General features: G+C 40.1%; 2 protein-coding genes across 2 annotated transcripts in view; one reads left to right on the top strand and one right to left on the bottom strand.

Annotated features, from left to right (window-relative positions):
* The first annotated feature begins 9,328 nt into the window (after window positions 1–9,328).
* dnajc15 (DnaJ (Hsp40) homolog, subfamily C, member 15) lies at window positions 9,329–13,877 on the top strand. The gene is made up of 6 exons (XM_008296223.1): window positions 9,329–9,471; window positions 11,062–11,113; window positions 11,269–11,342; window positions 11,793–11,869; window positions 11,999–12,069; window positions 13,340–13,877. The coding sequence occupies exons 1-6, from the start codon at window positions 9,367–9,369 to the stop codon at window positions 13,408–13,410; spliced, it is 450 nt and encodes a 149-aa protein (XP_008294445.1). The 5' UTR covers window positions 9,329–9,366; the 3' UTR covers window positions 13,411–13,877.
* Window positions 13,878–14,477: 600 nt separating this feature from the next.
* sestd1 (SEC14 and spectrin domains 1) overlaps window positions 14,478–26,036 on the bottom strand; it is a 35,148-nt gene continuing 23,589 nt past the window's right edge. Inside the window, exons 13-19 of the mRNA XM_008296222.1 lie at window positions 24,851–24,965; window positions 24,601–24,766; window positions 23,273–23,354; window positions 23,023–23,145; window positions 20,409–20,600; window positions 19,225–19,328; window positions 14,478–18,154 (exon numbers count right to left, since the gene is read on the bottom strand). Of these exons, the coding sequence (XP_008294444.1) occupies window positions 17,863–18,154; window positions 19,225–19,328; window positions 20,409–20,600; window positions 23,023–23,145; window positions 23,273–23,354; window positions 24,601–24,766; window positions 24,851–24,965 (1,074 nt within the window). The 3' untranslated portion in view covers window positions 14,478–17,862. The remainder of the gene's footprint in view (window positions 18,155–19,224; window positions 19,329–20,408; window positions 20,601–23,022; window positions 23,146–23,272; window positions 23,355–24,600; window positions 24,767–24,850; window positions 24,966–26,036) is intronic.

Here is a 26,036-nt window from a genome sequence, read left to right as displayed (position 1 = left end):
GAGTGGCTGGGCTTGACGGAAGGATTGAAGTGGGAGACCTCTGAGATGACGGTACGTTTTCTGCAGGGCCTCAACCGGATGAGAGTGCGGGGAAAGGCCAAGCTCTGCTGCAGTGAAGGCTCTGTGTATGTGAAACCGTTTCTGAGGATGGGTATAGGAGGATATGGAGAAGGACACCGACTGTCCGGTCACAGTCTTTAGATCTTGATGGATAGTTCTGAGTGCCAAGCCTTCATTCTCTCCCTTGAGATGTAGCTCTTGGGCGGCACTGTGGAGCAATATTGTGCGCTCAGAGCCATCATCGAGAATGGCATAAGTCTCTAGCCTGTGCTTGCCATTGTAGAGAAAAACTTTAACCATTTTCAGCAAAACACAGCTACTTCTGAGGTCAGGATCTAGATAGTACGTAACTGGTTGAGCAGTCGCTGGTGCTGGACGTTCTGATCTGGCTGTTGTGGGAGTATTGACCTCGTGGAGTATGTCAAGGTGGGTCTGGTTGCACTGCTGACACTTAGCCTTGAGATAACACTGAGCAGCGAGGTGATTTCTGCCACATCTCCAACAGTGCCTCCCACTTTTGATCCAGGATACTCTTTGGTCAGTGGAAAACTTCTTAAATTCTGGACACTGATTGAAATAATGTTGAATATTATCACAAAAGGGGCAGTACTTTTTAGGTTTATCTAGTTTAGTGCTCATCTGATGTTTGACTTGTGATGAAAGCTCAGGTGACTTAGGAGCAGGGTCAGAACCGAGCAGAACCATGGTAGAGCGTGCACTGGGCTTCTGCTGTCTGGGCTTAAGGGGCTTCTGTCGATCGTCTCGGAAAGGCCGTGAGTGAGAAGTTTGAAAGTCCTCATCCTGAATGCGGACTTCATATTCAAGCCAGTCAGAGAAGTGCACTAAGGTTGGGATCGGTGTGCGGATGGGGTCAATGTAGCGCTTGAACTGTGCTCTGAGTTCGTGAGGCAATTTAGACAGAAGTCGCGAAGTGTGTGATCCACATTCCAACTCAGTCCTGCCATCTCTGCCTAGTTGCTCTAACATGCCAACCAGGGCTCGTACCCTGAGGCCAAAGAGGCGGAAACTACGACTGTCCCCACTTCGGATGGGAGGCTCGGCCAGGACTTCATTGATGCGCTGCAAGGCTAGTTTGTGAGGTTGCCCATACATTTCAGTCAGTGAGGCCATTGTCTTTGAGTAAGGAGTTGTACTATTACTATATGAGTCTGCAATGAGAAGAGCGTCTTCTAGCTTGAGGTGATCAACCAGTATTTGGTATTTGAATCGCTCAGTTGCATCTCTGGGCAAGATATTCGCAAGAGCTATCTTAAGCCGAGCAAACTGTCGTGGATTGTCATCAGTGATACATGGAATATGAGGCTTGGGTCCTCTGTATGTAGCCTCTACAGAGGGTATCTCGTGAGGGAGGGTGTATGGGTCAACATACTCTGGCGTAGTCTGAAACCCTGCCTCGTATGAAGGCAAGTGTGATATCGGAGGTGGCGGCGGAGGTAACCACTCGTCAGGTGGAGGGAGAGGAGACACATGCATGCTCGTTAATGGATTAGGCTGTGCGTCAGGCCAGGGCGGGAGATCATCCACTGGTGCTCTGATATTGTGACTGGGAGTGGATGTTTGCACTGGAGGATGATAAGGCACATATGAGGTGGCGCTGTCCTCAAACTGAGCAGGATACTTTTGAGTGATGCGTTGAGACTGAGGTGCTGATCCCAGGGAGAGAGAACTGAATAGGCTTTGCATATCTCGCCTGAGCTGATTGTTCTCTTCTTTCATCTCCTGCAAAGCTGACATGACTGCTTCAGAGCTGAGGTGCTGAGATGCAGGTCTGACTGGAGTTGGAGAGATGATTGGAGCAGGATGTTGAGCAGCTGCTCCCTCGATGGAGTGGTCATGGAATGTGGGAGAAGGATGATGACGTGGCGGGAGAGTCACCAGGAAGTCATCAAGGTATCGAGGCCAATGGACATCACGATGTGGACGAGTGTTAGCCATTATAGGGCTGAGGAAACTGAGAATCCGGCTCGAAGGACCATGTGAAGGAGGTGTCGGGAAGAGACCCAAACTTGTGACCTCAGATAAGGACTGTATAGGACTGATCTATATTCCTCAATCTCCCCAGGTTGTCCGGCCAGAACAATAATGAGGACAGAATTCACACTCCCATGCCACTCTTTAATGATGCCTGTGATTCATGTGGTTCATGGTTTATTCGCAGGGACGCATGAACACATAAATGCTGAGCAGAAAGGAAAATCCCGTGCACAGAGAACGGAGCGTGTGTCCGCGAGTAATGTTAACTGCACACTGACTCAGAGTAAAGTTGAGCTGACTTCTGATTGGTGGAGAAAGAGGATGGTGAACAATGATTGGCGAATGGTTGCTGGGACTGTTACTAAGGGCCAGTTCTAAGATGATATGAGGATTAGACTAACTACAGCAAACTAGACTATACAAACTGAACAAACTTCTAATGAATAATACAAATGCAATACAAATCGAACCTTGTTAACAGTGCTGAAACGTCGTTTTTCACATTCAGGGTGTCCTGTGAATTTCTTGACAAAAAGTCACTTCAAACACTGTTTACCGTCATATTTATCATACTAGAAGACATCTTGAAATAGAAATTTGTTTATAAACATTAAGGTGCAAAAAATACAGCTTTGCTGTTTTTCATGTCTTAAAACAGCGTTTGGAGCGCTGAAACGNGGAACCCCAATGCTCCTGTTCTGATAGCATTTAGTGGGAAGGTTTTAACAGAGAGAGTGTTCATTGGCTGTTTGTCTTTTCCAGTTAGACCTTATGTGAAGGAGGTGTCGGGAAGGAGACCCAAACTTGTGACCTCAGATAAGGACTGTATAGGACTGATCTAAATTCCTCAATCTCCCCAGGTTGTCCGGCCAGAACAATAATGAAGACAGAATTCACACTCCCATGCCACTCTTTAATGATGCCTGTGATTCATGTGGTTCATGGTTTCTATAACATAAACAGAATAAGCACTATGAATGATGATTATAAGCATAACAGAAACAACAGTAAATACAAGATATGATTATCCAATTAACCACCAAAGTGTAAATTATATAAATGAAATGTGCTATGTCATCTATGTAGCCCGGTAACAACGTTATAACAAACCTTAAACTAGCCAAATTACAGTAGCTACGATTTAATGCTCGGTTTGGCTAAGAAAGGGTTAATCGGCCGAATAGAGAAGCGCGACTGAACTGCGTGCATCATGAGACAGAGTGACGGCTGCACAAAGAAAACATTACCCGCGGGAGAAACACCTATAAATACAAAGTAGAGCAAAATACCGATCCGATACTAATAATGACTAAATATTTACAATTCAATCAAGTTTGCACAGATACATGGCGAACATAACATTGATAGACCAAACGAAAACACCATAAACAATTATTGCGTTGAACTATACAATAACAGACAACGCATATGACATGACATTTACTTACATTCGCAGGGACGCATGAACACATAAATGCTGAGCAGAAAGGAAAATCCCGTGGACAGAGAACGGAGCGTGTGTCCGCGAGTAATGTTACCTGCACACTGACTCAAAGTAAAGTTGAGCTGACTTCTGATTGGTGGAGAAAGAGGATGATGAACAATGATTGGCTAATGGTTGCTGGGCTGTTACTAAGGGCCAGTTCTCAGATGATATGAGGATTAAACTAACTACAGTAACTAGACAATACAAAGTGAACAAACTTCTAATGAATAATACAACTGCAATACAAATCGAACCTTGGTAACACCTTATCAGAAACCTCCAATGAGATGCTTTAAGTGTCAGCATTTTGGGCGCATGGCTGCCTCATGTAATGGAGGTAAGCAGTGTGCAAAGTGTGGTGAAGATCATGACATTAGTTCTTGTAGTGCCATCACACTAAAATGTTGTAACTGTGGAGGCTGTCATATGGCTTCTTCAAAAGAATGTCAGGTGTTGGCTAAAGCTAAACAAGTATTAGAGGTGAAGGAACAAAACGAAATTACTTACGCAGAAGCATTGAAGAAAGTGGAAGCAAAGTCTCAGCTTCAGGTCACAAATAAAAATTCCCAGAATGAGGCAATAGGAACAAGAGAAACATGAAGTAGATCAAACCAGGACTTAATAGTTGTAAATAAGGAGTCTCGTCTGGCTTTCATTGTGGATGTTGTGTATGGGGCACATGGAAAAAACTCAAGATCAGACATGATAAAATTAGTGGCTGAATCAGCTGTCAGATCCTTAGGGCTTAAGGACTATGTTCTTCAATCATTGTTTAATTATATGAGGTCTGCTCAGGAGTCTTTAGCAATGTCACTGAGTCAAATCAGTACGGAGGGAAATGTGAGGGCTGAAGAAGATGAAGACGAAATGGGTATGGAAGAGGCTGTGCTTATTGACAACTTTGGTAATGATTAATTAATTCTTTATGGTCTGCATCTTGCAATGGAATGCTAGAAGTTGAATAGCCAATGGGCAAGAGTTCAAAAAGTTTATTAAGGATCTAAAGGCAAAGCTGGACATTATATGTGTTCAAGAAACTTGGTTAAAGTCTTGTCTAGACTTTTCAATTCCGGGTTATGACTGTCTACATAGGGATCGAAGTAGTGGATCCGGTGGTGGGTGTGCAACTTTCATTAAAGCAGGAGTTCAGTATAAAAGGTGTAAATATGAAGTTTCTCTTGAGTGTTTAATCACAGAGGTATGGAGCACTGAGGGGAAAATATCTGTTGTGAACTGTTATAATCCATGCAAGGCTCTGATTTTGACAGAGCTTGATGAAATTCCAAGTAGGACTAGTTCCACTGTTGTTTGGGTGGGTGATTTTAATGCACATAACCCTTTGTGGGGAGGCCAAGCAAAGGATGCAAATGGCCTGGTGATTGAGGAACTTTTAGATAGGAATAATTCTGTTATTTTGAATGATTGTTGCCCAACTCGGATAGACATTAATTCAAACAAAACATCTTGCCTTGATCTTTCTTTTACATGTCCATCATTAGCAAGAATAGCAGACTGGAGAGTATTGCACAAGGATTCAATTGGCAGTGATCACTTCCCTGTGATTACTACTTTTAATAAAGCACTGGTGGTAGAGTCTTTGGTGAGAGCCCCCAGGCTAGACTTTTCCTTGGCAGATTGGGACAAGTTTAGGGAGGGCACTAATAAAGGGTTGGCTGAGGTGTGTCTTTCCGCACCGGTACTACCCCGTACAGGGCTACTGGTCCAGCTCTCCGTTACTAGGGCTAAGTTCTGACTGCCTACAGGCCCTTGACCTAATAGGATTCTATTGAACTGATTAAGCTGGTGTTGAGGAAACTCGCCTAGCTTCTGACTGCCTTAATCCAGACGCCTACCCCGCTTCTTCTAATATGTGACCCCGCTAAGTAGCCTCAATAGCCGAATCACCCACCAGACACGCCTGTTGGTGGCAGCTTTCCTCTTAAGGGAACGAGCACTTGGTAAGTTGCTAGGATGGATTTAGAGGTTTGGCAATACTAACCCCAGGGATATGTTTAAATACTCTATTTTACTCTTGACTTAGAATAACCATTAAGAACCTGTAAAAGATGTTATGCACACAATAATCTAACTTTTCACCACCATCGGATACTAGAAATAATTCAATAAAATTTTAGTCAATATTGTCTTTAAATGCAGGATTATATATTTATTGCAAATCTTTAGCATGGGCAAAGCATCAGCATTTTGATTATTCACACATAATTAATCATTCATCTTGTTAAAAACTCGATCAGCCTAAAAGTAATAGTAAAATAATCTGTGCTCCTTTAAAATATAATCAATGACAAAAATACTTAATTTGAAGAGAGAGAGAGTCTAACAGCCTGGCCAGTACTGATCAACTCAGCTCCGTCCTGTCCTGAACTAAGATAGACACCCTACCGGCAGAGCAGCTACCCTGTACAGGGCACCGATGTGCAGGTGACGTCCACCAGTCAGGGGGAGACGAGGAGCCGCAACTCCGATTTAGAACTGCAGTCTGTTTGGATCTTCGGTTGGACGATGAGGCGAAGATGTTTCTTCTGGCAGAACACAGAAAAGGGTTCTGCCGCTCCTCTTCAGTTGTGTTGCAGTCTTGTTGCAGCTCCTTCCTAGCGCACCCAGTCAACTGAGAAAATGTTCTAAGAACTCTAAGTGTTCCCGGTCCGTCTCTCAATCTTCCGTGCAGGTTGACGTCCAGCTGTGCTCTCTGTCATCCCCGGGCGATCTCCGACAAACATCTCTCTGTCAGTGTCTTTTATACTATCCCTACGGCTCTCTCTCCCATAAACACAATGTTTGATTACTAATAATACACACTCGCTGATACACACTATTAGTACACATGAAATACACACATACATTGTTGCACACACAGTCATAGGGTGTTGCACTTTTCAGTGTAACACACCAACTCCATTTATGGTGACCGGAACGAACATAGTTTGGCAGGCACAGGAAGTCTAAGAGCCATCTGTTTACAAAAAAGAGGAACCTCTGTTTATTCAAAAGAGGAACATGGCTACTTTAGCATTGAGCTCAGCTTGCTAACCTCTGGTGACTAACAGCTCATCAGGAGTTATCCTGCCTTACCCTGTTTTTAAGGACACTGTTCTCATACACACATCTGTCCCTGCACTTGAGCTCTGGAAACTACCTAACTTTCCCTAACTCATACTAATAGAATTTATCAGCTTAACTTTAACACTACTGATTGTCTGGTTATATAAGGTTCATTTAAGAATCATTACTTAAAACACTCAATCATTACATTTGCAGTACAGCATATAATGTCTCAAATCATTAAAGTCTTTTATATTGCTTACAGCAGAGCCAGAGTTCTTTGTTAGTGGCTGTGTCTGGGATCTCAAAACCTGACCCCACTTGACAGGTGATAAGTGATGGTTCAATAAATGAGATGTGTGATTCCTTGTCAAATATGATAATGAGAGTAGCGTCAGAGACAATTCCAAATAGAAGAGTGCCTCGTAATCGCGTTACTGTCCCATGGTGGAATAAAAAGTGTTCGGAAGCTGTGAAGAATAGAAAGAAAGCTTTTTATAAGTTAAGGAAAAATCCAACTCTGGAAAATGTAGTAGATTTTAAAAAATGCAGAGCATTAGCACGGAAAATTATCAAGGAGGCAAAAAAGAAATGTTGGAGAGAGTGTTGTGGCACACTGGGTCCTAAAACCCCTGTGGTAGTAAAGAGGCAGTATTTTGTAAAGAAAAAGCAGATATGTGTGTTGAAACATTTCAGGATATTCATAGTTCAAAGTTTGTTGAAGAAGAAAGTCTTCGAATTAGAAATGAGGTTTTGAAAGAAAATAATTGGAAGTTAACGTGCAATAAGAATGAAAAGTGTCCTTATAATCTTTATTTTTTTGTCAAAGAGTTGAGAAAGGCAGTAGATGCTGGTGCTAATACAACCCCAGGACAAGATCAGATTAGTTATAAGCTTCTGCAACATCTGGACGATCCAGTGATGGAGGAAATTCTTGCTTTGTTTAATTATATTTGGGAGGCGGGCTCATTACCAATGGTTTGGAATTGAAAGTCAGCTCTCAAAGACTGTAAGTATATTGAATGGTGCGCCTCAGGGGACTGTGATTAGTCCTGTTTTATTTAATGTTATGATGAACAATATCTTCTTAAGGGTGAGTTCAACTTTTGGTAAATTGCTTTTCGCAGATGATGGTGCCATCTGGTGTAAAGGCAAAAACATTGAATTTTTAATGAAATAGACTCAGAAAGCCTTAACTGGTGTAGACTGGGAAAATATGTGGGGATTTAAGATCTCACCGTCTAAAAGTCATTTTATGATTTTTGGTCTTAAAAAGAAAATTCCTGATATTTCACTGTATTTATATGGCTGCTCATTAGAAAGGGTAAAAGTGTTTAAGTTTTTAGGTATGTGGTTGGATGAGAAGTTAACATGGAGTACTCATATTGAGAAAATTATATGTAAATGTGAAAAAATAGTTAATGTTTTGCGCAGTTTGGCTGGTAGTGATTGGGGAGCAGATCGGACTATTTTGCACGTGATCTACAGAGCAATGATTTGATGCTTTGTGCTTTTGGTGCTTTGTGTATGGCACTGCTGCTAAAACTGTTTTGCAAAGGTTGGATAGAGTGCAATCAAAAGCCCTAAGAATTTGCAGTGGAGCTTTTAGATCAACTCCAATACCAGCCTTACAAGTCGAAATAGGAGAGACTCCTTTAAAAATGAGAAGATTATAGTTTTGGCTTTTTCCGGAACCTGAAGTCCATTTGGACTTTGTGGGGCAAGAAAAGAGTGAAATTAGTCGTCAGGTTAATGAGTTTGTGGCTTTTAATAAAGATTCCTTCTGTCATATTTTTACAGATATGTCTAGAGATCCAGGTTCAGGGAAAAGCTGGTTTTGGGGTGAATATAATGAACAATAAAGTAAGTAAAAATATGCGTGTCTCTGATCATGTGTCTGTATATACCACAGAACTGTTGGCTATTAGGTAAGCTTTAGACTGGATTGAAAGAAATAAGCCTGAGATGTCTTACATTTATTCTGATTCCATAGCCGCTTTGCAGGCGCTTACTGGTGGAATATCTGGAGCTCGAACAGATATAATGCAGGAGATTTTGGCTTCTCTCCATCGAATAGAATTGATGGAATGTAATGTTGCTTTCTCGTGGATTCCTGGTCACTCTGGCATAGTAGGGAATGAAACTGCTGACAGGTTGGCAAAGAAGTCACTCCTTCACAAAGAAGTTGATCATAAAATCTGTCTTGGGTAACTTGAATGTATTAGTGTTTTTAAAAGCTTTGTGCAGCAGCAGTGGGAAAATGAGTTGCGGCATGGATCAAAGGGGAGGCATTGTTTTAAGTGTCAACCTTCCGTACAGAATGAAAGGATTCTGTGGATATCTTGTCAGATTAATCAAGTCAAAATTGTCAGACTAAGGTTGGGGACGTGGACTCACAGCATATTTGAAAATAACAGGAAAGCACCTGGCTGGACTATGTCAGTGTGGCCATCCTGAAACTATATCGCATGTGTTATTAACCTGTCGGAAATACACTGCTGAAAGGAGGATTATGTTTCAAGAGCTCTCTGAGATTGGTTTAACAACGTTTTCAATAAAGGCTATTTTCTCATCTGGACAGAACTCGCAGGTGATAGACAGAGTTGTTATAAGGTTTCTTCGCTCCACCAAAGTCTATGTAAAAAAAAAAAAAAAAAAAAAAAAAAGTAAATGGTTCATGTTGACCAGATGGGGCAGCATTGTGCTTGCATAGCGTACAGCCTGCCGGAAACCATTAAAGAAGAAGAACACGAAGAGGCAACATGGCGGCCGCCGGTGGAGTGTCCGTGGACGGAGACATGATGCGATACGCGGAATACTCTCCTAAAACAAACGCGAGGAGCGATGCAGAGATAGACAGGCGGTTGGTAGGTAGCTGTTTTTACACTGAACATTTTCGTAGAGATTTTTTATTCCAAACCAAGTTGTGTTTTTCCCAGCCAACGCTTCTTAGGTAACCTCAATGACCGTCAACAGAGCGCCCCTAGCTTGTATCAGGTACATTCGCTAGCTAGCAAGCTATCATTAACTGGCCAAAGTAAGCGTTAAATATATATCTTATTTGATATTCGTTAGCTTTAAGGATAAGTTAGTGCACTTTACTCTTCGCCCTAGACTGCTCAAACTAGAATGGCCAGGTAAATGAAGCCTTGTTATTTGTTGTAACTCGTTAGTTACCTAAACACTGATGTCCATATGTTGATAGGCTAATATCACGTAAGCTAAGATGATTAAAGAGCCTTTAAATAAACAAAAGCTTAAATTCCAGAGTAAACGGAATTGCAGATAAAATTATGTGGTTGTGTAATACGTTTGGAGTTAATTAAAATTGAATTGTGCTGCCATAAGCTACTATATTCCTGTAAATATTAAGCAATGTGCAATATTCAGGAGTATAACATTAGTTTCACTACTGTTTTTGAAGTGATCTTGCTACACCAAATAAGCTATCTTTGTACTTTTTTTTTTTTTTTTTTTTTAGATTTTTGGATATCTTTTACACATCTAAAATATATGACCTATTTCATCATTTTCTCACATCTATTAAACTTTATATATTTACTTTAACACTGCCCTAAATTACCTTTTGAACAGCAACAAGCTGACTCACTGTTTTCAGAGATAATACTTGTACATATTTTTATTTATATTCTTTTATTTTGGTTGGACTGTACAATTGCACCGACAGAATTTCTGTTTCATTTTGTTGTACTCTGTGCCACAACAATAAAATGATTTCTATTCTGTTTTATGATAATTGCAAAATGTTTTTACACATGTGTTTGTCAGTCTTTAGGAAAACTAAATTTTGGACATTTAAGGATAATTTGATTAATTGTTTAACCTGTGTATGCAGACAAGATGCTCATTCTTTAGTATATCACTGCTGACAGAAGCAGGTTTGGAAAACTTTATTTAGAATTTGAACTAGGCTCATTATGTTGAGCTTTGTGCAACACAAAGTTTCAGTACAACACAGAATTACACAATACATAATTGCTGGATCCAAAATTATGATAACACTCAACACAAGTAATTGTGCAGCACTGGTGTTGCTTTTTTAAAATCCTTTCAAACACACGTAGTTCACAACCTGTCACAAATTCACAGTTAATCATTTGCAAGGTTTAGAGTGTGAAAGCAGTTCGTTGCATCACAGTGTTTGGTAACTTCCTATGTTTGGTAAAATGTTTGTTCACTTGCTACAATGAATCTCCATCCATTGACACAAGTAATGATTTGTGGGTGCCCTCATTAAAGCTTATTAACCTTAAATGAAACAGTTGTTCCCTTTTCCAAAACAGAGTATCAGCCTTACAGACACCGAACAGCCAGTTTTCAGTGCAGATTTACTGGCTGCTGTTTCCACAGTGGATTAAATAAGACACACTGAGGCTGTGTTGTATGGCTTGTTTGACCCAGTGTGATAACTACGAGGTGTTTTATTTTGATGATAGGGAGGAACTCTGATTGCTGTTGGTCTTAGTGTTGCTGCTGCAGGATTTGCAGGTAAGAATATTGTGACTTGCTAAGATTATATTTTTGGAATGGGCATGTGCAGCATTATTTTTCATTTTACCTCAAAAGTTTTGCTATACAGATGTATGCTTGGCTTTTTGGTAGCCCCTTTTTCATGTAAACAATTGTTTGGTTTTGATCCATAGGTCGCTATGCATTCCAGCTGTGGAAGCCTCTTGGACAAGTTTTCTCTGAAACTGTCAAGAACATGCCCTCATCAGTGAGTAATGAACTTACAGTCTATACTTCTGCTGGGATGTTGATATCCAGTCCTATTCAGCTAAACTTTCACTTTTTAGTGAATGAAGAACTTACAAAATTTGTCACATCTTTCATACAGGATTTTATGCCCCTCATTGCAAAGTGCATCCACACCCTTAGTTTTTACACATATTCCTCTTCTGAATCAATTCATAGAAAACTAGGTAACCTGTGGATATCATTGTGGATTTAACTTCCTAAATGAGCAGAACTGTAAAAGTTGTGGGTTTCCCAAAGACAGACTTGAGACTGGTCTACCTTAGATGGAATTATGCAGAGGAACCCTGTTTTTTTTCCTTTCTTTTTTTAATATATATATATTTTATGATGTTACATATGTCCTATTTGTAAGTTTAGTTAGGCTTATACTATTGATAATCAAAGTTCTAACACTCTTCTGTCTCCTCAGGCTTTCTCAGCCTATTACAAAGGAGGGTTTGAGCAGAAGATGTCCAAGCGAGAGGCCAGCCTCGTTCTGGGTATCAGGTAATAGAGTGTGTTGCAGTAAATGTTTTATCTTTTGACATGACTCCCATTGTTCTGTGTTTATGTCTAAGAATAAAGTTCTGATTTATGATTGATCACATGGATGTATTATCTGTATCTTATGTTCAGCCCAGTCAGCACTAAGGCCAAGATCCGTGAAGCCCATCGAAGGATCATGGTCCTGAACCATCCAGATAAAGGTAAACTTAAACATGGAACACGTCTTCTGTTGCACTTCTCCTTTGTGGTGCTGCTTTGGTACCAACCACCTCTAGTCAGCTTTAACTGAAACCAACTTTCAACCTCTGACTTTCAAACTGAGAAAAGTCTGATGATTAGCCTTCAAATCCAGACTACAACTACAAGTTTTCCCCTTTGACGCAATCACCCTGGAATCTAACGCACTTTCCCAGCCTTCTCTGCCACGCCGCCATGCACTCCTGGAAGGATTCTTCCGGGATTCTCTGCAGCTCCATCGTCACAGCCATCTTGATGTCGTCCACGTCTTCAAAACGGGTCCCCTTGAATGACTCCCTTGAGCTTGGGGAAGAGGAAAAAAATCCCACGGAACCAGGTGGGCTGAGTAGGGAGGTTGCTCCAGCACAGCGATGTTCTTCTCAGCCAGGAACTGTCGGATGCTCAGGGCATTGTGAGCAGGCGCATTATCATGGTGAAGCAGCCATGACTTGTCCTGCCACAACTCTCACCTCTTCTCGCACACTGAACGAAGCAAATGCTGCAGGATCTCTTTGTAGATGTGCTAGTTGATCGTCTGAAGGGGAAAGCTCGTAGTTTGTAGTTTGGGTTTGAAATATATCTTTTGTGACACCAGTCCTGGAACCTTTCTGACACACCTCGTATTGTTTTGTACATAATATTACTAAACTCAGTTACGTTAGCAGATTAGATTAAGGTAGTCAGTGATATATCAGTACCCTGGTGGTGTGGTCTGCCTCAGTCTGTGCTGGAACTGTTTATAGTTGATGCTCATCACTAATTGATGCGTTTTATTACCGTACAGGATAACTAATTAAAGCTGTATAATACATTTCACATATTAAGGACAGTCTTGTAAGTCAGATTGTTTCTTTGTTCATTATGTGCCTTAGTTTGGCACATGTGGAATTTAATTTTAAAAATTAAGAATGTTTAAGTAGGAATCCACATAATTCAAAATAACATCAATCATCCCTGAACAATGCAGAAGATAATCTCCTAAATAAAGAACCAAAGCCCTTACAGAACTCATATTAGATTCATTTTCTAAAAGAAGAAAGAAAGAAAGAACTAATACATAAAAAATTTAACCACAAGTTGCCAAGAAAAAGTTGGATCAGCGCTCCTATGAATTCCTTGTATTAATAACGTTAGTTATTAATGTAAAATCTTGTTTGGAAAACTTGTGGATGGTTGTACTTTGTGAACTGCTATCACAGGATCAGATTAAAATGTAAAACTTTCTGTGCATAGGTGGCTCACCGTATCTCGCTGCCAAGATCAACGAGGCCAAAGACCTTCTGGACAAAGAGATCCGCCGATGACCTGCAGCGTTTACGAGCACTTTAAAGACTTCCATTACCTTTCCAGCTCTACAGTTCTGCTCCGTCAGCATCCATATCAGCACCACACCAAGACCTCCATCCACTCAGGCTCCTGGAAGATGGCAAAGAAAGATGCTCTCGTTATGGTTTCCTTCTTAAGCTGGTTTTAAATCAACCTTGTGAACTGACTGATGGATGCTGCCTCAAAATAACTGTCTTGTGAAACACGTCAGGTGTTATTATTGAAGGTTGTATCCTTGTAGCTGTTAAAATAGAACAGTGCTGCTCAGTTCATCATCTCAATGTATAGCATTTTGGTATGAGTGTACATATGTCTGCTTGTAGGGTATTACATAACAATCTATTTAAGGAACAATAGAGTAATACAATCAGATGTTTCCATATTTAAACAGTTGAAATGAGAGTGGTAAAAAGAAATCAATAAACTTTATTTGGGAACATTTACAGAAGTTGGGTGTTATTATATGTGCACAGCTTAAACCTGCATGAACCCTATTTACTGATTATACAACTGTTAAGACTAAAATGTCAGTACCAAAGGGTTTTAAGTGTTTTTAAGTTCAGTATCTAACTCAGGAATTACTTGCAGCAGCCACTAGCTTCTCTCATCTTGCACCAAAATCTGAATATATATATACGGTGGAAATCTAACTAGGATTTTCGTCATTGCATTCAAACAAGAGCTTTTATTTAAACTCAGAAACATTGAGGTAGTAGCTTCATTTACAATAAAGCCGATCATCAAAGGTTGTCAGTATACGAATAACATAAAACTGTGATAACATTTTCAGTAAAGGTGTGAAAAACCCCAAATCGTTAAAATATTAAAACCATCGATAAATAATGTTTCCTGAGAGCTGCATGTGCCAAAGATGTTTTTAGTTGTGTACAGTGGCACCGGTGACCTACCTGGTGATGCTGTCAAATCTGCACAGCAGTGATCTTCTAGTTGTGTTTTACGATTATCTTTGCCATGCCATTAATTTGTTAACATAACTATATTTGTCATCAAAAAGCAGACAAATGACAAAGGAACACCCCAGACAGCAACTTCAAAGCTTCTTTATTTAGAGAATCATGTCTTATTGATGTCACGGTATGTTTCATTGGATGGCGAGGGCAGAAAGCAAGACATATCATTTCGCGGTTACACTTACAGCAGCAGTTATTGGCCAAAAATACCAATTACAGAAGGGTTTGCATGAAAAAAGGTCTAATAAATAGAAAAGGAATCTGTCCTATTCAAATGTCTGCAAAGTTGGGACACGCTGGTCGGTCCGTCATGATGGAGGGTTTCTTAAGAGCGGGAATGTGAGTAGAGCCTTTTGAGTTCTTGAAAGGTGTTAGCATCATGGATGCATTCATGTGACATTGACGTTGACAACAAGAGATCTGCCATTAGGAATGTCCACTCAGCGGGCTTAAAGTCAAACTGAAACTAAAAGTTGTTCATGCTTACAAATCCTTGGTCTGTGTTTCCACTTCCGACTTTATTAGTCAAATCCATACTTGCCAAAACACGGTGCTCCGGAGGTGTCCAAAAAAATAATGTCCATGATTTAATAATTCACAATCTTAGTTTAATCTAGTATTACATTTTTTGACTCTCCCCTTATTGAGGAGGGCAGCAAGAAAGACGGTTATGAAGCACTCCACAATCGTGAAGGTTTTTAGGAACTGGAAGACATCTGCAGCATGGTGTCAGACATTTTCAGAAGTACATCCACATATCTCAGTCCAAAAAAGTTTTTTTTTTTTTTTTTTATCTCTTGGTCGAACCACAGTGAGAGAGATACAGGTGAGACAAGACAAAAGGCAAGAAGCTAGTCCTGAGCAGGAATCAATATTTTGAAGCATTTTCCTGCTCTATTAGTTTTCTCTAGTGAGCATGAATTTTGGCATCAACTGGTAATGTCTACACTGTATAAGCACTACAAAAGTTTGCTATATTACTTTAACTTTCATTTGATCTTTATTGATGATTTAGATCCCTTTTAACAGCCTCAACTTTCATTCTAGATAAACCCAACAGCACCTTACCAATATGTCAGCTGCTATAGTTGCTAATACTATCTAGACCTTTGAAGATGTAATCTGTATGCACAGTTGTCACATATGCACTGACGATCTCTAGTTAGTAGTGAAACCTAGTGTGTCTCTATGGGAAATACCCAACAAGAGGCTTGACTTTTAGATGCAGGTCCTAGAAATATATCCAAAAAACAGATCTATCCTCACATTTGAGGGAATTTTTTAAAATTTGGCACAAACATTCACTTGGACTCGAGGATGAACTTTCAACATGAAGCTAGCTGTGGCCTTGTGTGAAGAACTGGTGGCTTTCCATTGCAGGAACTTGAGACAGGTGTGAGGTGGCGCAGATGTTTCCAGGAACAACCCTGTAATCGCCTCTTTCAAGCTCTGACCACGATAGTAATATCGGAGCGTGGCAAAACGACGGACAACAGTTGTGGGATGTCTTTTTAGTTCTACATGCACTTAGAAAATAAAACAATCAAGTTCCTGCAGTTGAAAACGGCCTGTAGATGTAAACTGCATCTTGATTTGTTTGCGAAGGCACACAACCCGAAGGCAGTAATTTTAGTTTAATTTTGTATTATTATGTGCCTTATTCCTACCCTCATGGTATATGAATGCTTGAATTATGGGTGTTATAATCTGTCTTAAAGAGTCAGCGAACACTTTTTATTTAAGGTTTGGGGAACACACTCTGTTGCACTCTGAATGTGATCATATCTCTGCCTTATATTACCAAGGGATGGGAGCGCGACCTGAAAAAGTGGCTTCTGATAATGTACAGCAGCATATTTAGCTACTTTATTACACACTGCTAGTGATAGTAAAGCACGCTCTTGCAGGTCATTCATTGTCTGTATATAAAAGATGCACGTAGCAACCGTGCTGATTTGTGGACTACCATTGTGAAACCTTGAATTTGTTCTTGGACATGTTGGTCTTTTGAAACCTGACGAGCGAGGAGGTGTCTGTAATTGTAACTTGTCAATCACAAGGTGCCTTTGCCCTAAAACATACCCAGCATTATTGTCTATCTCACTCTAAATGAAAACATAATCCACAAAATGAACACCGTGCTGTATTCAAAAAGTCAGTACACTAGCAATTGCAGCCATAAACTAATTTGGAGAATTTTTACTGAGGTACGAAATCAAGTGAGAAGTCGGCTTATTTTCTCATTGATTTCTATGCAGTCTGACTTCTTGTAACGAGAGGAGTCGCCCTCTGCTGGCTGTTAGAGAGAATGCAGATTTATGGCACTTTGGCATTGGTTTCACTTTAAAGATAGACTATGTCCATTCTTTACAGTCTGGTCATGGTTTTTCTTTTAGGCATCCATAGAAATAAGGTTAAGGCAAATAAAGCATGCGTGGAATTAATTTAGAGCCTCATTTATCTATTGCTAAGCTATCTTAGTGTACAGCTGCTATTAGACACCCCTTCCCCCCAACCTTTGATAGGAGAAGGCAGAGATGATAATCCTGTTTGTCATATTGTTGAAGGTGTGATGGGCTTTATTCTTGCATTATTTATTACCCCAAAAGACACATATCACTAACATGGGGACAGGAGTAAGGCAAATATCTCACAGAAAATAATGAGAATTTAGATTTCAGTTCAACTTTAAAAGCAATTTCACAAATAAATGTTTTGCTTTCAGCTGATTGGCTGTTTTTTGTTGTTGTTGTTGTTTCCCGATGCTCATAGGAACTTGTAGTTGACTCATCTACAGCATCTATAGAAAAGTTTTTGTCATAAAGTAGAATATTTTTTCTCTAGCTTGTTTATGTAGGTGAATCAAGCTGTACTTCCACCGCAGTGTTGAAAAGCTCCATCAGACAGTCACCTGACAGTGTCTACAGGGGGAAACGTACAGGAATGTTGATGCAGGAACAAGATCAAGTAGAAGTTGGAGAAAGCACCATGGAAGCTCTGCCCACTAAGGCGAACATGGAGAAGGAGGAGGAGGAGGAGGAGGTGGTGTTAGGTTTACATTAGGGGCATCCAAAACTGATTATTTTACAGTCGATTATCACCGATAGAGCATCCAGAGACATGAATATTAATTATTCCAGTAAATAATAATTCCAGTATTTTACATTTGTTACGTTTGGACCACTGACGGCCGCTGATCTTCCAGCTTTCACAGTTTCTGCTGAGATGTGGCAAAAATAAAAAATCACTTCCAACCTGTTCAACCTCGTGCAGGAAAAGGTTACGCAGTGAGGCTGATAGGCAACGTAGTCTTAATAAAAAGAAATACCAACATAGGCAACCGAAAGATGGTGTTCCTGGCTCGAGGAGGACACATCAGAGGTCTCGGTGGAAGTTATTCAGCAGCCCATCGTTAGCGTGCTTCATTAAGGCTGCTCGGTTTCACGTCATCAGCGGCCATTAGCAGTCCTGTGTTGCCCTCTCTAAGTCTTCATCCTGCTGCCCTGCCTCCTCCTCTGCCTCCTCCTCCTCGTCTTGCTCCTCTTTCTCGCTCAGTTCTTCTCCGATTACATCTAGTCTCGCTTCCTGCCCATTCAGCACTTGCTCCACCTCCTCCTCTTCCTCCTCATCGTCATTATGAAGTCTCGCCTCCTGCAATTGCAGCCGCCGCTCCTCCACCAGCAGGAGGCGCTCTCTGACGCCCTCCGCTGCTGCTGCCGTGTCACTGGGACTCCCGAAGTACTGCTCGCTCCTGAAATTAAAAGTTAGGAGTTTGTATGAGACGATGTGTTTGCTGTGTGGACCACTAATGTTGATCCCCTCAATGTAAAAGGAGAAAATTAATTTTAGGGTTGACTGATGAATGAAAATTTAAAAAAATCTTTCAGCTTATTGTTTCTTTACTATTTAGATTCACTCTTGGAGTTCTTAAGCTGTGTGTCCACAAAGCATTTATTTCTAACTGTAAGCGTCTTTTTCCATTGTTCTCAATGAGGAATGCCTTTTTGAGAATGCTCTCCGTCTAAATCTTTAATGTAATTGAAAATCTCCAAGCAGTTTTTCGGAAAGGTGTGCTCCCGGTCGATGGGCGGGATCATATGTGCGGGACTTATCACCATGATAACCAAGAAAATGAGGGAGAGGCTCCTCCTAGCTGCTTGTCTATCCCAAAATGTATGAAAAAACTGTCAATCAACATAGCCAGCATTTGATCACGTATGTATTTTTCATTTTGCTCTCAGTTTTTCTCATTTGTTTCCATATTTTTGTTCCTTCTCCCTGTACACACAGCCTGCAGTTCAGCCAACATTCTCTGAATTTTTGTCATGTCACCTTTTGTCACAGGTGAGTCAGTTGTGTTGCCAGCAATCGTTACTTGTGCCATGGAAGGCAGCATTTTTTTTGTTATTTACAGAATCTTGATTGTTCAAATGGTTTATTTTTTTTTATAAATTTTGATGAAATATCATGATTTTAGGCTTAGATTTGGTTGATGAACCTCAACCTGACGGCCCTCATGATTAGTTCAAGTTCCGTTGAAACATTGACAATCTGATGATTCTTTCTGTTTTTTTACAGTTTCTGGCTCTGATAAAAGGTGACATCATGCCAATCTTTTTTTCCAAGAAAGCATGCCATTAAAACCCGCCGGCGTATTTTGAGGTTCAGAGGGTTGTAAGGTTGTAATGTCCCAGTGTTGTCTTAACAATTTTTTTTTGCAGCCCCAATTGACCAAAGAATCAGCTATTTCAGGTTTAAAAGCATGATTGGGTATATGAAGCGGTCTCAGGAATGAATGCATAGATGAGTGTGCGTTTGTACCCGTCAGGGAAGATAATAGGTGTCGTCAGTCTGTCCAGCAGAGTTTTCCCTGAAGAGTCGACTTCATCCAAAGACTCTGCCTCCACACATTCCAGCTGTAACACCTGAAACATAGCAAAAATACATGTACTGAAGGAACATTTATACATTCAGCAACCATGTGTTCGCAACAATAGGCGAGGGCGAGCTGACCACACATACACGAGACAGAGCAGGTCATATACATTTGATGTCAACAGGCCACTTTTACTTCTAACCCAATGCCAGCTTTGACTAGACAATTTCTTTAGAAACTTTGAGTCAGTGCAGCTTTTGCTGGTTAATATGTCCGACTATAATCAGAAACAATATATATAAGTACATTTTATTTTGAAAAGCCAGCATTTTTCACAAACTCTCATCAGGGCCTTTTAACATTGTTGAGCTATTACTTTGAAAGTGAAGTCCAGCATCAATCAGCCAATCAGCTGTGAGTCACTGGCTGCTTGCAGTGAGCAGAGCAGAGAGCAGCAGACAGAGAGACTAAGGTCACAGCTCAGAAACTATATGTCGTATCAAAACAATTCTTTCCCTGCAAGAAGCACAATCTTGTTCTCAAGAAGCTGATACATTTTTATGTGTGTACTGTGCATTTTACAGATTTGGGGGAACGTTAGAGGCCCTCTGTTTCTGATTTTTACTTGAACCTTTGGAGTGCTGATATAATGTGGGTGAACTGGAGTTTTGTTTGACACACTCTGTACTTTGAGGTCATTTATGAAAAAAGTGTAAGTTCTATGGTCATGCGAGTCACGCTGGAAGAAAGAGGATGGAAATGCATACATTTTTATGTCTAAACTGTTCATGAAGAAGAAAAATTGCACAGAGGAGAAAAATTTTGCTGGTAACTGAACAAAAAAAAAATCTGAATTTTACAAAAATTCCGAATAGCTTAAGCTGTGTAAAAAAAAAAGTAAAAAATACAGAAAACACATATTGAAATCAATTACATCCAAAGTCTTGTGACTTGCTTAAATTTTTCTTAAATGTTAAATATGCCGGAGCTACAGGGTTCCAGAGATGGCTGCGTTTTGGTAGTTGTCCGGGTTCCAAGTCATTTCAATGTGCTTTTGTGGATAGACATGCTTGTAAACTGATGCATCCACACACTGCTACAACTGACTGACGATACAGTGACATCTCACCCTCTCAGCAGCAGTGTGGAAGTTTAGAGCCAGCTCCAGTCTTTGCTGTCTCTCCTCAGCACTGACGCTGAACTGCTTCCAGACTCGGTTGAGCCTCGGCAGCGTGTCTCCAGATGAGCGAGTTGTGCAGCGCAGAGACTGACAGAGGACGACGGTCGCCTGCAGCAGCTGACGGCCATAATCGTAGGTGCTCTGAAGGAAAAGACAGGAAGACACAAAGAGTTAGTGTCAGTCTGTTGTTTTGTTTTGTTTTCAGGTTATCTCTTCGTTATCGTCTCCTTAAGTTGACAGTTTTTTAGTCACGCTCGAGGCGCGGCTCAAGGGATGGTGACTTCAGCTACTCTGCTACAAACTTTAACAACTATTAGACAGATCGCTGTTAATTTTGCTCAGACATTTGTAGTCTGCAGATGATAAATCCCACAGACTTTGGTGATCCTCCCAGAGGCTTTTTGGTCTTGAGTAAAATGTCTAAACAAACTATTAGATGTCATTCAAACACAAGGTGAACTGGAAAAACTTGCGTGACTTTTCATCTGGTCTCATCGTCAGCTCAAAGTTTAACTTTGTCCTACTTTGATTTGTGAATAAATACCTGCAAAACTCACGGCATCCTTCAGCTGTGGGTTGTGTTTAGTTCTAGTTGGGGTGTCAATATGCTAAATTAATACAGTTAACCCTTTCAACACTAAGTAAATGTGTATTCCTTATACACGTCAACACTAAGTATCTTTGGCTTGAAATATTCCTTCAACGCTAAGCAACTGCTTGAAATTCATGATCAGATATGGTTCTGATTAATCACTCATCAATTCTTAAGTAGACTTCACATCATTACATATCTGGTATCAATCAAAAGTAGACAAGTTGACAGTTAAATATATATGGAAGTTTACTCTTGTCATGTACATACAGGTGAAATAGGTGTGAAAAGGTAAAGGTAAACTTCACAGTTACCAGGGATGTATGCAATTAATTATCAGTTCTTATATACTGAGACATCAGCCTAAGTCTTTTAATTAGTTAGTTTTGATCGCTTATAAACATTTCAGAAATGAGGCAGCAAAAATCCTGCTTCCTGGTGATTTTTGGGGTCAAGCGATGTCATTTTACTTCATTTGCATAATGTATTTCATGACTGAATCGCTTGTTCACAAACGGCAGGGGTGTCCAATCCTGGTCCTCGCGGGCCACAATCCTGCAGGTTTTAGATGTTTCTTTCTTCCAACACACCTGATGGATCGTTATCAGGCTTCTGCAGAGCTTGATGATGAGCTGATCATTTGAATCAGGTGTGTTGGAAGAGGGAAGCATCTAAAACATGCAGGATTGTGGCCCTTGATGACCAGGACTGGACACCCCTGACATAAGGGGATTCCCACTGATAGCCAATCAAAATGAATGTAACAGAAAGTCGCCATATACCAGAGCCCGCTATACCGTGTTGAACGGGAGTCGTAATGCCAGGCCGCTATAGTGGACTATAGTGTTGAAAAGGTTAACAGGGTAATCATACCTGCAAGACATCAGCAATTTAGCACTGTATTATGTTTTTTTTCATTAATTTAACCTTTATTTAAACTGGGAATATATTGAAGTATTGAGGCCTGATTTATAATATAAGTGAGTAAGAAAAGAAAAAAAATGTAGGCACACAAATAAAAAACTTGAAAAGGCTAAATCAGAAAAGAATAGAGAATTATCAAGTTCAAGCAAATGAATCAACTAAAACAAGAACAGCTACAGGGTAAAGAAGATAAACTCAAAAACTTAAACTGCCCCAAAGATAAAAGTCAGGCTTTACATAGCTCTGCATGATATTCCACAGTGAATAAAACTAGATTTTCTCAGCAAAATTAGTGGCATCTACAGAATAATGCAATCATGTGATTGTGTTTGGTAAGGTAAGGGGATATGAAACCAGTAAGAGAAATACAAATAAATCAAAGCATCGATTATGCCTTACAGAGAGGAAGGGCCACCCAGTCTTAGCATAGAGTCAAACTGCAACAACAGATTAAGCGATTAGCTGTTTGGACTGTAAAATTAGGAAATTAGAAATAAAATGTTAATTACTTTCCCAGTTTTGGGATGACAAATGTCTTGTTTTGCCCACAACACAATGAGATTCAGTTTGATGTTGTAGTGGTGCAAAGAGACCAAAAATATTTACATTTAAGAAGCTGTAATCAGAGAATTTGTTTGGGTTTTTTTTGGTCAATATAATGTGCATTTTTTTATTTTTCAGGTGCATTATTTCAACATCAAGAACAGTATTTTAATTATATGTGCAATATTCACTTTCATGTACAACGCCTCAATGTAATGTGCAATATTTCATTACCATGTGTGATATGACTTTACTACCTCAGATTCATTGTCAGTATTAGTTCTTAATTTTCTAGTCTTGTTTTAGTTTACTTATTCAGTCACTTAAATAGGCACTGGATTTATTCTCATGTGATGTAATTTTGTTTTCTGAGCAATATCTGGCAAAAGAATTTCCTTTTCTTTCCTTTTAAGTTGAACAAATATATAGTGATTCATTTAATAGCTGACAACGAATCCAGTGTCATAACTTTACATTAATAGATCAAATGACTCAGAATCTCACCTGAGCGACATCCACAAACTTCCGGTGTTTGTCCAACATGGTCCTGGTCTCCTGACAGTCATCGCCCAGTCGGACATGAGTCTTCAACAGGGCGTCCAACAGCTCTCCGAGCCACTCGACCGCCTGAACACACACACACACACACACACACACACACACACACACACACACACACACACACACACAAAGATCAGTACAGGAAGTGCACGTACAGCATGTGTGTGTATTTTTGTGTTGTTGTGCGTCCGACCTGCAAAGCGTCTTCTTCACATTTGAACAGTTGGACCATCTGTAGCATCTTGAGTCTCCTCACGTCCACCATGTCCTCACATCTGCAACATACAAATAGTTAAAGGCTTCATTACTTCAACAGACTGAAGCTTCATTGCAGCTGTAAACCTCTGAACCCCAAAACCTGTCGATGAGTTTGAAAAGTACGTTGTTGTTTAAAAAAACATCAGTTAAAAACTGTAAAACCAGAAAGAATTCAGAAAGAATTCAACAGAAAGATGTTCAACTTTCTAATGGTCCTTGAACTACTCATTTGGGATGTGTAGTTCTGCTGCAAAACAACCAAATCTAAGTTTAAACTCGTGGTATTTTATCAAAATCACATTATTCTACATGCACTTTTAAAAGTGTGCCAAAAAATAACACATTCTGTAAAATACAAGGATATTCTGAACTTGTTGGTATAATCATGAAGCCATGATGGGCTCAGCTGTGACCGACAGTCACGTGACAAAAGTTCAGGAAATTTTTGGCGAAACTACAGGCTGTGTTTACACAGTGCAGATAGGAGACAAGCATGGAATTAAAAAGGTGAGGAGTAAAATAACAATAGTATGCAGAGTGACCATGTTTCCATTATTGGTAACACCAAAAGGCACATTGAACAATATTGCATGTTGATTCCAGGTTGTTTTCAGTTTTTGTAAAAGAAAAAAATCAAAGAAATGTCACTTTTGCTTTTTTTTTTATTTATGCTTTTTGGCATTAAAACTGTGTTATGCTGCACAAAACATGTTTTTGAGTTCTCTCTACTTGTTGCCGTGGTTGTGCTGTTTTCATAACGGTGCAGGACTTTATATTGCAGGAAAAAAATGAGCCCACAGTGAGGAAAATTGTGAAACTCCTTGGAGTTCAGAGGGTTAATATGAAAGCTTTGGCCAGATTTAACAATATACTGATTCAAGGAGGCACTCATGGACAAACAGTTTGTCTTCAAGGTGGCGCTTGTAGGAATAAAAAGGTTTCAGGAAGAAAAAGGCGAACTGTAGTTTTTAATGACCGAAGAACGATCTGTAGTTGCAGAATGCTATCAGAGAAACTGTTACCTCCCAGTAAGGTGCTAAAAACTGATCACAAGCTTCACAAGACTTCAGTGTTATGTTTCAGCTTCTCACAAAGACGAATAAAAGAGACCTCCTGTGTCTCCTTGTCGACTCAGGCTTCAAGCACAAGCTGAACGTCTCTAAACATATCTGACAGACGCAACGTTGCCGTCTTTACATGTGTCATCTCCCAAAAAGGGACTTTCTGACAAACGCATGAAAAGGAAAAGAGGCAGACAGTTACCTCTGCTTGCGGAGCTGCATCTCCTCCATCACAGACTGAATCTGCTGAACGTTGTCCTGCTGCTCTCCTGGTGAACTCTCGGTTTCCTCCAGGGACCAGGAGGGCTGGCTGCACATCTGCTCCAGCACCAGCGCCCCCTTCTGACGCAGTGAGGAAAGACCCGCTTCTGCAGCAGGGCAGACGGTTCACGTCACAGAGGAACTTTACTACATCACTGATTATTTTAGAGGAAACTGAGAAGGGTACGAACCGACAGTCTGCAGCTTCTCCTCCAGCAGTTTGAGGTTTTGCTGAATCGATGCTCCATCAGCTGGAGCCACGTCTGCACAGAGCATGCCCAGTAGACCGTCCAGCTGCTGGGACAACTGCAGAGACAGACACAGGTTTGATTGTTCAGGATAAATCACATATACACATAAACATTTATTTATTTATTTTTTTTAATCATTTGCACACATACAGCTTCATCTAATTCATCGGTTCACCTCCCGAATAGCTACTTGAGAGATGTGCATTTTTTGTTTTTGTTGATGCAGTCAGGATAATGGAACGTGTCCACCAAAGCGTTTTTTTTTTTTTGCCAGCAAAGAATTCCAGGCACTTGTCTGAAAAGGCCCAGCTGCCAGGGCTTGAGATAGTGCTTTGGAGGTGCAGCATTTATAATACAGCCCTCATGTTTTTCGTTCTGACGTTGCTAAACGCGTCCGAGACCCATTTTTGTTATGATGCAACTGAAACCATCTGTCTGCATGTGTTCTTTAATGCAGTCCAGCTTCAAGTCTAAAAAATCCAGCACAAATAGCACCTGATACAGGGTCATTCCATTTTAAATGACTACATATTTAGAACAATTTCTGCTCCACTATCTGTGATGTCCAAATTTTTTATAGCATAAACTCTGTTTATCTATCAATCTTGATTCAGAAGTTGATCCAATAGTTTCTGATTATGTGTGCGCTGAAATATGACAAAAAATTAAAGCTGTCATGGAAAGTCCCATCTCTGTTCCACTTAGATCAAGCTGTCTAGCTATATTTTTGTGTTTTTAGTACAACTTGTCATACCTGCTTAATGAATTATAAAAGTTGAATAAAAATAACTTTTTTTCATTATTGTGACTAAGTGTTTCATATTAAAAAGTATTCCATATGTTTTGTTTTGTCGTACAGTGACATGCTCCATATGTTTCAGAAACTATCACTGGTTAACTTCTGCATAATCAATGTTTTTGTTCATTTGTGCTCAAAAGTGGGACTTTTCATGGCAGCTTTATTTTTTCCCCCATATTTAATTCATCCATAATCAGAGACTATTTGATCTACTGTCCAATACTGCACATTCTGAATCAATGACATGATAAAAGATAACAGTGAAAACGTCAGGCTTTTATCTTTAATTGTTCCTCAGATGATGTAACTCAAACGGTCTCAAATTTA

The sequence above is a fragment of the Stegastes partitus genome, unplaced genomic scaffold, assembly GCF_000690725.1.
Source record: "Stegastes partitus isolate 25-593 unplaced genomic scaffold, Stegastes_partitus-1.0.2 Scaffold1112, whole genome shotgun sequence".
Classification (NCBI taxonomy): domain Eukaryota; kingdom Metazoa; phylum Chordata; class Actinopteri; family Pomacentridae; genus Stegastes; species Stegastes partitus.
This window is presented reverse-complemented; position numbering and strand designations above follow the sequence as displayed.